We start from the raw sequence: 16,837 nt of genomic DNA, 5'->3' as shown, positions 1-16,837 counted from the left end.
CGAACAGGGGGAGTAGGCAAGCACGATGACGCGGAAAGAAGAACAAAACTTGCAACTTTGCAACAGGAGAAGAACAGTGACATGAGTTAGAACCTCAGGATGCTGATGGTAGATGTCTGGGATCGGGTTAACGGCGGAAAATCCTTCAAGAGTGATCAGACCATCGACCTGCTCTCGCTTTGACATCGGGTGGTCTACCTCGGGCCCGGAGGGAATCCTTTAACTGCGATGTGGCGCCACAATACCCAGCGCACACCCAGACAACGTGATCGATGTCGTGAAAATCTTCATTACAAGCGCACCGACTACTCTCTGTGAGCCCAATACGCCGCAAATGCGCATCCAATGTGTAGTGGTTGGACATAAGCCGGGAAATTACACGTATGAAATCCCGACCCACATCCACCCCCCTGAACCAAGGTTTCGTTGATACCTTCGGGATAATTGAATGTAACCATCGTCCAAGTTCCCCATTGCTCCACGAGGTTTGCCAACTATCGAGTGTCCTCTGATGACAAATACTGAAACATTTGTTGAAGCAAATTGGTCTTTCGTAGGTGTCACCTTCTAATGCGCCCAGCTTTGCTAAATAGTCGGCCGTTAAGAGCAATAAAAAGGGACCCAAACAAAGGTAATCTGGTAAGATTGTTCAGATAACTTGCGCAACGACTCCCGTATCTTCCCCAGAAAATACGGGAATTGCTTTTTAGGCTTCATCGTACGAGGAGCCTCGATAGAGCTGAGGCTGTCCGAAATGATGAAGTAGTGATCTGTGGGCAGAGTCTCGACGATGCCAAGGGTGTACTGAATAGTAACTAATTCTGCGACGTAAACTGAGCTTGAATGAAGCGGTGATAGTATTATTGAAGATACCGAAGCCAGTGGATCCATCGAGATTTGAACCGTCAATGTAGAACATTTTGTCACAGTCGACTTCTCGGAATTTATCATAAAATATATTGGGGATCAATTGCGAACGTATATGATCCGGAATTCCACGAATCTCTTCCTTCATGGATGTGTCGAAGAACACAGTAGAATCAGAAGTATCTAGGAAAGGGACACGGTTGGGATTGTACAAAGAAGAATTGATGCTCTGTGCCATGTAGTCGAAGTACAAGGACATAAATCGGGTTTGAGAATTAAGCTCGACGAGCCTCTCGAAGTTTTCAATCACTAACGGGTTCAAAATGTCATCGGATGAGCGTGTTCCCAAACTCTATTTTTTAGCGGGAGAACGCCCGCCAGCACTTCGAGACTCATCGTGTGGGTCGAGTGCATGCAACCCAAGGCAATGCGCAAACAACGTTACTGGATTCTTTCCAGTTTGATGAAGTGTATGTTCGCAGCGGAACGGAAACAGAAACACCTGCACTCCATCACGGTCAATATCGTTGTTTTATTGTTTTATTTGGGAGCAGGGAAAAGCTACTACCTAATCAGGTCTCCTGGGTGGGCCTCCCACCATGTTCCAGTTATTGTTCGGAGAAAATTGATACTTTGTTGGCATTTCTGTTTCAGATACCTAATGTGACATCCCCAGGTACCATTAGAGTCGAACCAGACCGCGAGATATTTAAATGTGAGGACCTGATTGATTGTTACACCCATTAATAGAAGCTGGAGTTGCGTCGGCTCAGGCTTCCTAAAAAAGACAACCAATTCAGTTTTCTCCGTGGAGAACTCGATACCCACCTGGACAGCCTAAGCAGACAAATTGTCCAAAGTATCTTGCAATGGTCCTTGCAAATCGGCAGCATTGGACCCTGTAACAGAGAGCACCCCGTCGTCTGAAAGTTGCCTTAGCATGCATGAATTGGCAAGACAAGCGTCAATGTCATTCACGTAAAAAGTGTAGAGCCCTGGGCAAGACCCATGTAGCTAAATCGCAATGTTGTCAAATCGCCATGCGAAAAGTGCATGTGCTTTTCAGACAAAAGTTTTAGTGAAAAGTTATTTAAAATTGGTGAAAGACCATGCAGCATCTTTGGCAGAATATTGATAGAAACTGAATCAAAAGCCCCTTTAATATCCAAGAAGACTGATGCCATCTGCTCTTTGTTAGCATAGGTCATTTGTATTTCTGTAGAAAGCCACGTAAGGCAATCGTTCGTCCCTTTACCTTTGCGGAAGCCAAATTGTGTATCTGACAGTAAGCCATTTGCTTCAACCCAATTTTTGAGGCGAAACAAGATCATTTTCTCGAACAACTTCCGAATACAGGACAAGTGCCTTTTTGCAGTGTCAGGTAGATTCTTCAGCAAGTTGAATTTGATTCTGGGGGCGTTATTGTTGCATGATAAGAGAGCAAGTGAGAACTCCACCATCGAAAACGGTGTTTCGTTCGCGGTATCGTGAAGAGACGCGGTGCGGTAAGTTTTCTGTACCGGGACAGAGTCCGGACAGATCTTCTTGGCGAAAGCGACTATCCAGTGGTTTGAATATTCCCCTTTCTCGTTAGTACTGTCTCGGTTACGCATACGTCGAGCCGTACCCCAAAGAGTGTTCATCGCTGTTTCTCTCGTTAAGCCGTCGACGAACCGGCGCCAATAACTGTGTTTTTTTGGCTTTCATTAGACTCTTCATTTGCCTTTCTCACGACGCGTACTGTTGATAGCTAGCGGGTAACCCGTCTTCCCGGAAGGCCTTAGAGGCAGTGGACTTTTCCGCGTACAGCTCTGAGCACTCTTTATCCCACCACAGGGTGGAAGACCGTCCATGGGTATTCGCGCTGGGTACTGGTTTATTCTGAGCTTGTTTCGCACTGTCGAGAATCAAGCCAGCCAAAAACTTGTACTCTTCCTCCGGAGAAAGCTCTTGAATGGATTCGATTTTACCGGATATCGCGGTCGCGTAACTCTTCCAATCAATGTTCCGTGTGAGGTCATACGAGACATTGATTGTTTCCGATGGTCTTGAACCGTTAGCAATTGAAATTACGATAGGCAAATGATCGTGGGGATCAGGGATCACCTTCCACACGCAATCTAACTGTAGCGAAGTCGAGCATAGTGATAAATCCAACGCGCTCGCGCATGCTGGTGGTGTAGGAAACCGCGTCATTTCTCCCGTGTTTAATATCGGAAGGTAACCAAGTTTCACATAATGCGAAAGCATCACATTTTAAACTATTTAGTAAAAATTTAAATGAATCGATTTTCGGGAGGATACTTCTGCTGTTCCACTGTAGAACAGTGATCGAATCGGTGACCTCGTTCAATGACTTAGCAATCGAAGGATACAATCGCTGCAAGGAGGGGCCATTTAGTAGTCAACTGCTTGAAAAATGTTTGCATTATAGTGAGAAAACGTATCAGAAGGCTTTTAAGAGGATCAGTTACATTGAAAGCTGTGAAAATTAAGTCCACGATGCCAGAAAATTTCATTAGTCGGTTACTGGACTTAGTGTCTGTTTGAATAAAGGGGACACTTGGGATTTCTGGTGTCCCTGGAAAAGGTGGATACTCCTTGTAAGAATTGAAATTTCCTGGTCCTGGAGCAACTTGCTTCGGCTTTAGGGCACCACTTCCGTTGAATTTATTAGATGTTGTTGGCGCACTCTCAGAGGAGGACATCTTGGGACCCTTACGAAGTAGTCTAGGGGAGGCAAGATTTTTCCTCTTCCTGGACTCCCCCGGGTTAACGAGATATGTTCCCTCATGAGGATCATCAGATTCTTGCTCAACGTAAGCCAAACCAGCAAAGGGATTTTCGGAAAGGACAGATGGCGAAGCATTCTTTAGCATTTCTGCATAAGAGCGCCTCGAGCGTTCCTTAAGGGAGCGCTTAATTTTATCCCCGCGCTGCTTGTACGCAGGGCATGATTTAAGAGCATGTGGGAGCGGAAGTGACTCTCCAGTGAAAGCAACTGAACGAGATCACAAACGCAGAGGACGTCGTGTCGGCCGTTAAGGAGCAGTGCGGCGTTGAGATCGATTAGACCTATGTACGTATCAGGGAGCGGATGCTTGGCACGTAGGTAGCTTACTTCAAGCTACCGGTCGTGGAAGCCAAAAAAGTGACCGATAAAGGGAAGTTGAAGATCGGATGGTCAGTATGCCCAGTTAGCATACCCCAGCCGCCTTCAGTGAACCGGTGTTTTAAATGTCTGGAGCCAGGCCACAAGTCATATGAGTGTAAGGGCCCAGACAGGAGCAAGTTGTGTCGTCGCTGCGGCGAGGAGGGACATAAGGCGCTGAAATGCGAGAGGGCACCCAAGTGTCTTATCTGCGCTAGTAAGAAGCAGGGCCGCAACCATGTTATGGGCGGACCAGCGTGTCCCTTCGGTGAGGCTGGAAAGAGGAAGCAATGGCAAACGTCACACAGATGGATCTTAACCACTGCGCACCTGCTCAGCAGCTGCTGTGGAACAGATGTCGGCCTCCTATCCGATCCATACAATGTCCCTGCCGATAACGGCAACTGGGTGGCGGACGGGTCTAGGTTGGTGGCAATCTGTACAACGGGACGGTTCCCGGTTCAGCAGGTAGTACAGTCCTCTGCGAAGGGTGTCGCGATTGCCAAGATCAATGGTGTGTTCTATTGTAGCTGCTAGGCCCCACCTATGTGGCCAATAGAACAGTTCAACTAGATGATCGATAGGCTTTCGTCTGACATGGTGGGTCGGAAGCCGTTTGTCATAGCGGGTGACTTCAACGCTTGGGCAGTGGAGTGGGGCAGCCGCTGTACAAATAGTAGGGGCCAAGCGCTTCTGAAGGCGCTTGCGAAACTCGACGCAGTGCTAGTCAATGGTGGTTCCGCTACCACATTCCGTAGGAATGGGGTCGAGTCGTGGATTGACGTAACGTTTGCCAGTCCGAGTCTGGTTCCAGACATGGACTGGAGGGTAGACGAGGGCTACACCCTTAGTGATCACCTAGCAATACGCTTCAGGATCAACTATGGTGTGCAGCATCCGAGGGTGGGTAATCCCTTTCAGGTACGCGGGCGAAGTTTTCGCCGCCGCCCTGGGACTGGAGGCCAACACCGACAGTCTAAGCGGGGATGCGCTGGTAGCTGTCCTATCACGCGCGTGCGACGCCACTATGCCGAAGAAAACCCTGCCAACAAATGGCAGACGTTCGGTATATTGGTGGAGTGCAGAGATCGCAGCCCTACGATCAGCTTGCCTACAAGCTAGACGTAGGATGCAGCGAGCCCGCACTGAGGAGGTTAGAGTGGATCGCCGTGAAGTGTTTCGTGCTGCGAAGTCGGCCCTTAACAGGGCCATCAAGAGCAGCAAGAGAGCGTGTTTTGACAATTTGTGCGAGGAGGCCAACGTGAATCCGTGGCAAAGACCAAAGGGGGCTCCTCACCCTCCGAACGGTTACCAGAACGGTTGGCGAGAATTATCGAAGTACTCTTCCCGTCCCGAGCCATAAGTCCCTGGCCCCCGGCGCTGCAAGGCACGGTGGGTACAGACGACATGGTGGCCCCGGTGACGAACGAAGAGCTACTTGCAGTAGCTAATTCTCTAGCGGCGAACAAAGCTCCAGGGCCCGATGGAGTTCCAAACAGCGCTCTCAAGACGGCAATCATGGCGAACCCAAACCTGTACAGGTTGGCTATGCAGAAATGCCTTAACGAGTGCCGTTTTCCGGATAGATGGAACAGGCAGAAGCTGGTACTGTTGCCGAAGGCCGGGAAGCCGCCTGGTGACCATCGGCGTACAGACCAATCTGTCTGATTAACACGACGGGCAAATTGCTTGAGAGGATTATCCTCAACAGGCTAACTCCATACGCAGAAGGGAAAGTCCACGGTGGACGCTATCAACTCAGTGGTAAGGACTGCCGAGATAGCGATCCAACGAAAAAGGCGAGGTATTCGATATTGTGCTTTAGTGACACTTGATGTGAAGAACGCATTCAACAGCGCAAGCTGGGATGCCATCGCGCTCTCGTTACACCGGCTTGGTCTGCCGGTGGGCCTGTACCGGATCTTGGAAAGCTACTTCCAGAACCGTGTACTATTTTACGAGACCTATGTCGGTCAGAGGAATGTTTCTATTACCGCAGGAGTCCCGCAAAGTTCAATCCTGTGCCCGGTATTATGGAACCTTATGTATGACGGGGTTCTGAGACTAAAGTTCCCTCCGGGTGTGAAAATCGTCGGTTTCGTCGATGATGTCACCCTGGCGGTCTACGGGGAGTCAATCCCCGAGGTAAAACTAACGGCGGCACACGCGATAAGCATAAGCATAGTGATAGTCGAGATAACTTCAAAGCGGAGTCTGAAGATTCTTGGGGCCATCATAGACGACAAGCTGACCTTCGGCAGCCATGTCGACTATGCGTGCAAGAAGGCTTCGACGGCTGTTGCGGCATTATCGAGGATGATGTCCAACAGCTCCAAGGTGTGCGCCAATTTACGTAGGTTACTGGCAGGTGTCGCCGTATCTATCCTTAGGTATGGTGGACCGTCCTGGGCGAGGGCACTGGAAGTAACCAGTTACCGTCGCAAATTGGAGAGCACCTACCGTGTCTCAGAGTGATATCTGCCTACCGCACGGTATCACACGATGCATCTTGCGTGATAGCGAGTATGATGCTAGTCGGACTGGTCATCCGGAAGGACGAAGATTGTTTTGAATTGCGTGGCAATAGGGGAGTCCGCGAGCGCACCAGGGTGACCTCGGTCGCCAGATGGCAGCGCGAATGGGATAACTCCTCGAGAGGTAGGTGGACCCACAGGCTGATACCTAACATATCGAGCTGGGTGGGAATGCCCCATGGGGAAGTTCACTTCCATCTGACACAATTTTTGTCAGGCCGTGGCTGTTTCCGACAGTACCTCGACAGGTTTGGGCACGCTGAGGCCCCAGTCTGCCCAGACTGCCCAGGTGTTGACTAAACTACGGAGCACGTACTATTCGTATGTCCCCGCTTCGATGTCGAAAGAGGAGCTATGCTAGACGTGTGCGGCTGGGACACAACCCCTGATACCCTTATACAGGGGATGTGTCAATCGGTAGAGAAGTGGAACTCAGTTTCGACTGCTACCACTCAGATTGTCTGCAGGTTGCAGAGAACATGGCGCGCCAAGCAGCAGGCGAGGAGTATGACTAATTCGAGTTTGGTTAGCTAGAGCGGAATGGGTTATGTGCGGAGAAATGAATGAATGGTCTGCCCATGCCGAGATGGGAGGGTCGTAACGTAGAGTATATTGCCGGTACCTATCGCTACTGACACCTCTAGGCATGGCAGAGGAATGTAGGGCGTGCGTGAGTGCGAATATCAGGCACGAGCGAGCGCGTACGTTAAGTACGGCCTTCCCCCCAGAAGTAATACCGAAAGGTAGTTCCTGGGGATAGATGACGGAGCCCAATGGAGTTTAGTCGGTATGGCTCCCTGGTTGAGCCCGACTCGCCCCCAGTACACCCCGTGTGGTAGCTTGACACCTACTAATAGCACGTGTACTGGGCTAGTACGTAAACGTCTTCTCCGTTGTAAAAAACAGCATGTATGGTCCAACTGCTTGCAATTGCTGCAGCTCATGACCCGCGGTACAAACAGGCGAACATTGTCAAGGAGGATGTAGTGGGGAAGTGAGGACACGGCGAATGTCACCCGAAGCGAGTCTGATAGAGAGTAGGTAGTCTTACCTCCCTCGGTGTTTGCGGTATACAATTGTTTGCATTCCAAGATCTTAATCTGTTGAAGTGAGGGGTCCTTAAAGCAAGCAACCTCGTGCTCCAACAGTTCTTCGCATTTCAGGCCCGGTTCGGACACCACCCCATCAATTTCTACGGCCATAGCAGGCACGTACGCCCTAAATTCCCGCGTAAAACGCTCACAGCAAGCAATCGCGTTTGCTTGGCCGAAATGATTCACTAGAACACGTATCTTGTTTGCCCGAACACGTGTTATCTGAGTTACGGCCGGGTAGTTAGCAGTCAGATCTCGAGAAAGCTTTAATATATTAACCGGTTTCTCTCCGTTCCGAAAATATACCACCCATGGCCCACAGGAACCTTGTGGGTACTGCTTTATACGGGGAGCAATGTCAGTGTTAGGGGGACCAGGGACTTCCATGATAGCATCAGATGGTATGGTCATTTAAGCACGAGGGCAGAGCGTTATATAAACGGGGATGTGTCTTATTATTTTATTACAATGTAGAGTAAAAGAAGGGAAAAGGAAAGAAAGCAAACGAGGGAAAAAACTTATCTGCAACAACGTCGATTGTTCCGCACCAGCGAAAACAATGTATAGGATTTACTACCGGCACCAACAGAACGGCAGCTAACGAACGAATAAAGGATGACCTTCACTCACTGAAACTCCTACACCGAAAAACACTGTGCAGTATAACGATCTGTTCCATTCAAAGGTTGGGCAACGTATAATTTGATTCATTTGATTCATTAGATTCATTTGATTCATTCGATACATTCGATTCACTTCGATTCATTCGATTCGTTCGATTCGTTCGATTCGTTCGATTCGTTCGATTCGTTCGATTCGTTCGATTTGTTCGATTCTTTTGATTCGTTCGATTCGTTGGATTTATTTGATTCATTTGATTCATTTGATTCATTTGATTCATTTGATTCATTTGTTTCATTTGATTCATTTGATTCATTTGATTCATTTGATTCATTTGATTCATTTGATTCATTTGATTCATTTGATTCATTTGATTCATTTGATTCATTTGATTCATTTGATTCATTTGATTCATTTGATTCATTTGATTCATTTGATCCATTTGAATCATTTGATTCATTTGATTCATTTGATATATTTGATTCATTTGATTCATTTGATTCATTTGATTCATTTGATTCATTTGATTCATTTGATTCATTTGATTCATTTGATTCATTTGATTCATTTGATTCATTTGTTTCATTTGATTCATTTGATTCATTTGTTTCATTTGATTCATTTGATTCATTTTATTTTATTTTTTTAAATTTTTTTTAATTTCGATTATAGAGGTTTTAACCTTAAAGTCATTCGCCTCTTTCGGGTTAGAAAAATCTCTTATGAAAAATTTCTAACCCTATGTGCGGGGCCGGGACTCGAACCCATGTGCGCTGCGTACAAGGCAATTGATTTACCAACAACGCTACGCCCACCCCACATTCATTTTATTCATTTTATTCATTTTATTCATTTTATTCATTTGATTCATTTTATTCATTTGATTCATTTGATTCACTTGATTCATTTGATTCATTTGATTCTTTTGATTTATTTGATTCATTTGATTCATTTGATTCAATTGATTCATTTGATTCATTTGATTCATTTGATTCATTTGATTCATTTGATTCATTTGATTCATTTGATTCATTTGATTCATTTGATTCATTTGATTCATTTGATTCGTTTGATTCATTTGATTCATTTGATTCATTTGATTCATTTGATTCATTTGATTCATTTGATTCATTTGATTCATTTGATTCATTTGATTCATTTGATTCATTTGATTCATTTGATTCATTTGATTCATTTGATTCATTTGATTCACTTGATTCATTTGATTCATTTGATTCATTTGATTCATTTGATTCATTTGATTCTTTTGATTCATTTCATTCATTTGACTCATTTCATTCATTTGATTCGATTGATTAACATGACTGATTTGATTCATTTTGTTCTTTAGTTTTATGCATTTCAATATCAGCCATTCCACTTATTTATTTCGTTCAATTTAATTTTTTCAATTAATTTTATAACTATTTTTAAATATTGTCAATTTTTTCATTTAATGAGATAAACTAATCTAATCTTTTATATTAGTCATTGTACCCATTTTATAAATTTAAAAACCCTTTTTTCATTTATTGCTTGATTTTTATTGCTGGTTTAATTGATTTTCTATATTTTATTTAATTTATTCGAGGTTTTATTCGTGCAGGACTGACTAGAAACAGCAAACTAATGAACGAGTTCTGCAAACTAATGGATGATCCAACAGTGATATGTGTAAAAAATGTCTCATCTCACTGCTAGGTGGATTAGGTTGTTTTGTAATGCCCTAATGACCAATCGTGGTCAAAATATTTTCCAACATGTTTGCACTGTTGCGCGGGTGGTTGATTGATACATTGTTTTGCTTGAAAGAATTCGTGAATATAAATATAAAGACAAATTTTTCCATTATTCATGTAGGTACACAGAGAATTTTATTTATGCATCGATAGCATACTTTTCTATCTGCCTCTCGTTTCTTCTGCTGTAAATTTTATACATTGGACATATTCGGTCTTTCCACTCATTGAATGCTTACTAGAAATATATACATGAAAATTCCTTAAAAACACAGCAGAAGAAAAGAGAGGGAAATAGAAAGTATACTAGCTATGCATATTTTTGTTTCTCAGTGTAAATCATATACATATATTTCGAAATGTATTTAAGCAACTATTTTTTTTATCAAATGGTGCAAAAACTAAATTCTAAATTCACACTGTTGCTTCTGCTATTTTTTGTACGGAATCTTTGTGTTGAAATGTTAAATGTCTTTTACAACTGTGTTTTTTAGAGTTGGTAACATTTTTAAAGAACGTTTTTTATGCAACAGGTATGACAAATATGCAATCAATGGGCATAGGTGGAGGGTTCGTTATGAACATTTATATCAAAAGTGAACAAAAAGGTAGGTGTGCATGAAATAAAATTTCTCGCAAACGATGCGCAAATTTCAAATTGTTTACAATATATTATTTTTCCAGCTTACACTCTAGATGCTCGTGAAATATCTGCAATAGCGGCCACTGAAGATATGCATTTGCATGATCCTTCAACTACTAACGAAGGCCCATTATCAATTGCTACTCCGGGCGAGCTGAAAGGATACTGGGAAGCACACAAACGTTTTGGAAAGCTCTCCTGGAAAGAAATAATGCAACCTTGTATAGAAATCTGTAAAAACGGTAGGTGTTGTATTATATTTTTTTCCCTTTTCTATTTCGACTAATATATGTAGTCACATTCTCCTTTTTACTTTTTAACGAAATTAAATTAGCCGGAGATTACTGAGAAGGGCAAGTTATGAAAATTTTGAGCCATCGTGCTCAAGAGAGAGCAATGATGTGAATCGAAAAACTAGAAGTGGAAGGGTCATTAAAAACAGGCTTTAAATCTTACGGACTTTTTTTAGTCTTTTGCTGGCAGGAGTTGAGCTTAAGGAGCACATGATTTACATGCATGATTCTGATGAGAATTTGGCATTGTAACTGGTATAATGCATGTAAAGCAATATTGGACAGGGACAAAAATGCATTGAATGGTGATTACGCAGTAGAAACATACACAAACCCACAATTGGGAATGGATTCGTGACTTCAGCGATATCGGAGTACTAGTTTTAAAATGTCCCGCACTAATACACATGTAAAGAACACCTTCACTCGTATATATGTGCGCTCTAAAATATGACTACACGCTCAAGGACCTTTTCTATTTCGCCTTTCCGCCGATTGCTTGCTGCATCTTGCAGGTAATCATCAAATTGATGGGGTGCGGGTGATGTTTATGTGATGACATTATGATAAACTTTCGGTGTTCTCTCAACTCTCATTAAGCCAGCAATATGAAAGCTCTAGTCGCGAGACAGTTTCATGCATTTCAATAATGATTGATAAATAATTAAGCGCACAGGCAAGAGAAAGCAACCCATATGGGAACATTGGGCTAACAAGTTATTTAAAATTTTGTTCGATTGAAGCTATTCACTAATCATTTTTAGCATTCCTCATTACGACAGTATTTGTAAAAGTCAGGTGATATCGTATCAGTATGTTGCAGCAAAAGACACATTCTTTCGTGACGTTTACAACGATTTGACGAATCTTCATTCGACAAATATGTTATAACTTTATCAAATGAACACCTATATCAAAACTTATTACAGATTCGGAAAGTAGACAAAATTTCACGGAAGATGCATTCAGCATAAACTGAATACATTAGAATTTGATGATTTGACTTTTATTGAAATACGTTGAAAGTTCTAATTTGTGACGCGTTGTAACGTCACGTTACATTATCGGTCTTAAAACAATCCTCTTCCGGTATGTTCAGTTAATGTTGATTGAATCTTTTGTGAAATTTTGTCTACTTTCTGAATTTGTAATAAGTTTTTATGTAGGCGTTCAATTGATAAAGTTACAATATATTTGTGGAATTTCGTCCAATCGTTGCAACGTCACGAAAGAATGTGTCAAAAGCATTTATGTGTAAGGTAACCAGCCCGGGGACAACTTGACAGCTCCCATATATTGAACTCATAAGCAAAATTTAGTGGTCATGGCGGCTCGAATGGAGCAAAATTTGAAATAGGCACATCCCATTTACTATTTTCCATATCTAAAAAATAATCAATTTAAGCATTTCTATCATCAAATTTATTTCGCTGTTCACATTAGAAACTGTCCTCATTCCCCCATACTTAAACAGAAACATAGATTCCATTTGGAATTTAATAAATCCAAAAGAAAATAAATCGATTTTCGGAAATACAAGAATATGACTTTCAAAATCAAGCCTCTACCACTTATATTGGAATTTCCGAAACTAATTAACATCTCCTAAGGCATGAAATCCTCCGGTAGAGCCGAGGAAAATACCAGAATAATTCTGAAGGGATCCATAGCAAAACCATCGCAACATCTTCCGGACAGAATCATTGCAAAAATCGAACAAAACTCTGGCTGAAGTCGAACAAAATTGTACCTTCCCGGCAGCGTTCTTGCTGAAACCGAGCACTACTTGTTTGCTGCCAGAATTCTGATAAAAGCACACAAATTTTATTCAAAACCAATTTTTCTAAATTTGTAGAAAATCCTACAAATATTGTTTATTCTCCCGATCAAAATACTAGAATTCTTGACGTTCTTAATTAACTTGAAACAAGATGTCGCAGGTTCACGAATTGTTAAGCTTGGTGATTTACTTTCATTGGCCAAAATGTTTTTCATTTATATTTCATTTATAACACCAATGATTTACAGATTACAAACTTCACACAACAAGAAAAGCAAAACATTTTTAGGAAGATAGAAAGCCGGTTGCTAAAAACAACGACTTTCAGCTAAATTTATAATAAGATTTATGTAACTTTGCTGACGGTTTCCAATCAGGGATAAATTTATTCTCTAATACTAGTTTTCTCTATCCACATTTTGGAATACGCTTTTTCTAAATGTCGTTCTAGCCGCATTGACGACATTCACGTAACGAAACACGCTTTTCTCTTGAAACTCTTTCATGTCGTTGTTCGTGGTAGTCGTACAGAGAAGGCATACTAGCGCCACCATCAAATCGGTGGTACATATATGAAACAAGCACTATCTGTCAAGTTGTCCCTGGGTTGAAGGTAACAAACTATAAGGGCAGTGATGAATTCAAGCAAACTTATTGAAAAGGTCCTATGTGCAAATGAGAGCCTCTCTTTGTTTACTTTCTCTTCCGCTAATAACTCGGTCGCATTTGTGTTTGCTGCTTAACTCTTTGCATAATATGCTAGTCAAAACCATGCTCTTCCAATATGTATTGGATCATTATTGGAAAGATTAATGGTAATGCCGTGATAATCGGAAGAGAAAGTAAACAAAGAGAGGCTCTCTTTTGCACATAGGTCCATTTCAAAAAGTACGCGAGAATTGGTTGTTCACTTTCAATCAGCAGTGGCAGTTGCTCATTTCGGTTGTTTGCACGTCATCTCGAGCATGCGAATCCAGTTCACAGCATCGCCCTGGTCAACGATCATCAAAATTCAACCTGAGCACAAATCATTTGCTTCCACTCTTCTCTGAAGCATAAAATGAGAGAGAGATAGTTTTATTGCAAAGATCATTCGCTTCGCGAGAAATTCAACGTGTATTTCACACAAACCATCGTGTACAGGTAAACTTCACATGCGTCCAGTGTGGTTGGTATGAGTTGGTTTTTTGTAACACGTTTATTTGTCATTTTATCAGTGTTTAGAATTAGTTATCTAATATTTATAGTATTTATATTAATTTACAACTAATGTCTCTTGGATATTAGAGGCTAAAATATCCACATCTACCCTATCATCTTGACTGTTTTGAATGAACGAGATGTAGCAACATAATAGATTCAGAACCTTTGTTCTCGTTGTCACCTCGAATCGCTCTAGCGAAGGCATCAAAAATTCATTTACGAGCAGCCGCCGTCCTCCAGTCACTGCCTATAGTTGTTTTTGAAACAGAGTGTACGCATTCCCCACTCTACGACATTCAAAGAATTTGTGCTGTAAAGTTTCGATTTGTTCACCACAGTAGGTCTGTTCCAGTACCAGGAGAAACTGGAAGTACTCCGGAGAAAATCGTTCCTGTACTCTATTCTTCTCTTTTTTCTTCTTCTGGTAGCAAACCGGAGAAAAAAGGAGCAAGAATTTTTTGCTCCTGTTTACTCCGGAGTGACTACCGTGTACCGTAAACCGGGGTGACTTTGATCATCGGGGTGACTTTGATCACTCGAAACTTTTTTCGTAGATCGCTTATTAAACCATAGTCTACCGAATCATTTTAATTTGAAATTATTTTTACTCTAAACTCTAAACATATGAAATACTGATGTGTTATACTTTTTGGGTATATTGTTCGGTTTTTAGGTACAAAAACTACAAAACACCGAAATTTGACATTCCCTTATTTTTACGAAGCTTCGTAAAGTGTCTATTTTTTATAAAACAAATAAATCTCAGTTTTGAGCAAGAGTAAAAAATTACAAGCGAGTTTTTATTTTCCTTTAGATTGGGACGTGCCAAATTTAGTTTCAAGAGTTTGTTTATTTTAAATACATTTTTTGTGAAACTAGTTGGCAATTATTTCTAATTATTTTAAGCTAAAATTCGCAACATTTTTTTTATTGTTCAATATTCCAACGTGTTAAAATGGATGAAACTTTTTGTACATTGATAAAGCACTGAAATGAAACCATTTTCGCAGTTTTAAAGGTTTTCAGAATATTTTATTCTAGTTGGACACAAATTATACGAATTTTGGTTACTCGAATTGTACAGTACATTGAAATACTTTTTATAATACCAATTAATATCTATTTAACAATGAGATCTTTCCAGAATTAGTTTAAACAAACAATTGAAAGAAAAACACTGACATCAACAACTTAATGTGGGTGAACATGCAGGTTATCAAAGTCACCCCGGAATACGAAAACGGACTTCAACTTGAAATTATTTTTGGAAAAATAGCTGTAAGCGGACAATTTTAGGTTAAACCGTCCAATCTTGTTCTCCATACATCAGTACATGTTTTAAAAATATTAAACTTGAAAAAAATGTGTTTCGTCTAAAAATATGTAATGATTACTTCGAAAAGTGATCAATGTCACCCCGGTTTACGGTACTTGAACAAACCTCGTGTGTACAGTTTTCTCCGTTCGTTCGTCTCATGGTGTGCAAAAGTTGCCGGTCCCGCCTTTTGATTTGCCCACATATACAAGGCACTGCGCTGTTTAGGTAGCAGCTTTCGAGATGATATATTTCTCCATATCCGTGTCCAATTTGCTGCGGGATTGGCAGCTTCAACTCTGGCTCGGTCTGTGCGTTCAATATAGAAGCGGTGGATGAGATCAGCGGAAGGGTGTGTGCGGATTTGAAAAGGGAATGTTGCAATATTTTCTAGGATAACTTTCAAACAGTGAAGAGAGCTTGGTCTGGGGGAATTTTCTTGGCTGAGGAAAGAAGAGTAGTAGGGAATGGATTCGATCTCCTGTAAGTGGCGATTGATTAGCAGCGCTTTACATTTCATCGCTAGTAGTTGCAAAGTTAGACCGACATCGTCTTTACTACTCGCCATGAACCAAACGAAAAAGTCAACGTGTGTTTCACACAAACCATCGTGTACAGGTAAGCTTCACATGCGTTCAGTGTGATTGGTATAAGCTGTTCGCAGATGAAAAGCGTCACTGGGTAAGCAGACAGAAGTTCGTACAAACATCACAGAGGTGTACTGTACATGTATAGCATATACCACTTCTTTGGGCAAAGGCACAGCATCCAAACCAATCCAGTTTTCCTGAGCCGGAAATGAATCGGATTTCTATCTGGTTCCAATGACACAACCGATTCTAGTTAGAATCGGTTGTGTCACTGGAGCCGGAATACGAACTGGAACCAGCCAGGATTTCAGTTCATTTTCGGCTGAACTTTACTGGGAACTAATACATTTACATTCGGACAGGCCACACGGAAACGAAAAACTACCAAAAGTTGAGCTCTTTTGACTCAATCTCGGGGTACCGTGTAATAAGGTAAAATTAGGTAAACCGTGTTGAAGATAATTACTCTTTAACCACGGCAAAAATCACAACTTATTGAAAGGTTTTTTATACTCAACCTTGAGCTACATATACTTAAATTTAAGTTGAATCTACCTAATTTTGTGTAAACAGCGAACAACTCAAAAGTACAACAGGAAGACCCGGACTGAGTCGAATCTCTCTCTTTGTTTTTGACAACACTAATAAGTGTGAAAGCGACGCCAAACTGATAACTACCTAAATTTAGGTTAAAAGAACTTATTCTGTGGGTTGTTTTATTTTTCCGTGTACATTGTAGCGTGTATTCGCCTATTCTCTTTGGTATTCGCCTAAGACAAGACGTGACAATTCATAGTATTTAGTACATAGGGCTCTTGCAGAGCGCATATGTATTTGTGAGCCGTTGGGCAGGCAAAAATGACAGCTGCATATAATGCATACGAATCGGCGAGATTATTTTGTTTTAAATAATTATTTAATATTATTTCGAGCATATAAGGAAATATACAGTGGTATATATGATGCATCAATATACATTCTTTACGTAGCATAATATTTTCAAGCGT

General features: G+C 41.7%; 1 protein-coding gene across 6 annotated transcripts in view; it reads left to right on the top strand.

The window, feature by feature from the left end:
* The window catches only part of LOC131690236 (glutathione hydrolase 1 proenzyme-like), a 679,522-nt gene that overhangs the window by 489,232 nt on the left and 173,453 nt on the right, over positions 1–16,837 (top strand). For all 6 annotated transcript variants that reach the window (XR_009305552.1, XM_058975998.1, XM_058976080.1 and 3 more), the window contains 2 exons: positions 10,540–10,614; positions 10,691–10,891. Coding sequence is in view for 5 of the 6 variants with exons in the window: in XM_058975998.1 (XP_058831981.1) it covers positions 10,540–10,614; positions 10,691–10,891 (276 nt within the window). In the remaining variant the exon portion in view is untranslated. The remainder of the gene's footprint in view (positions 1–10,539; positions 10,615–10,690; positions 10,892–16,837) is intronic.

Source organism: Topomyia yanbarensis, chromosome 1 (genome assembly GCF_030247195.1).
Source record: "Topomyia yanbarensis strain Yona2022 chromosome 1, ASM3024719v1, whole genome shotgun sequence".
Taxonomy (NCBI): Eukaryota; Metazoa; Arthropoda; class Insecta; order Diptera; family Culicidae; genus Topomyia; species Topomyia yanbarensis.
The sequence above is the reverse complement of the archived record's forward strand: the minus strand, read 5'-3'. Positions and strand labels throughout refer to the sequence as shown.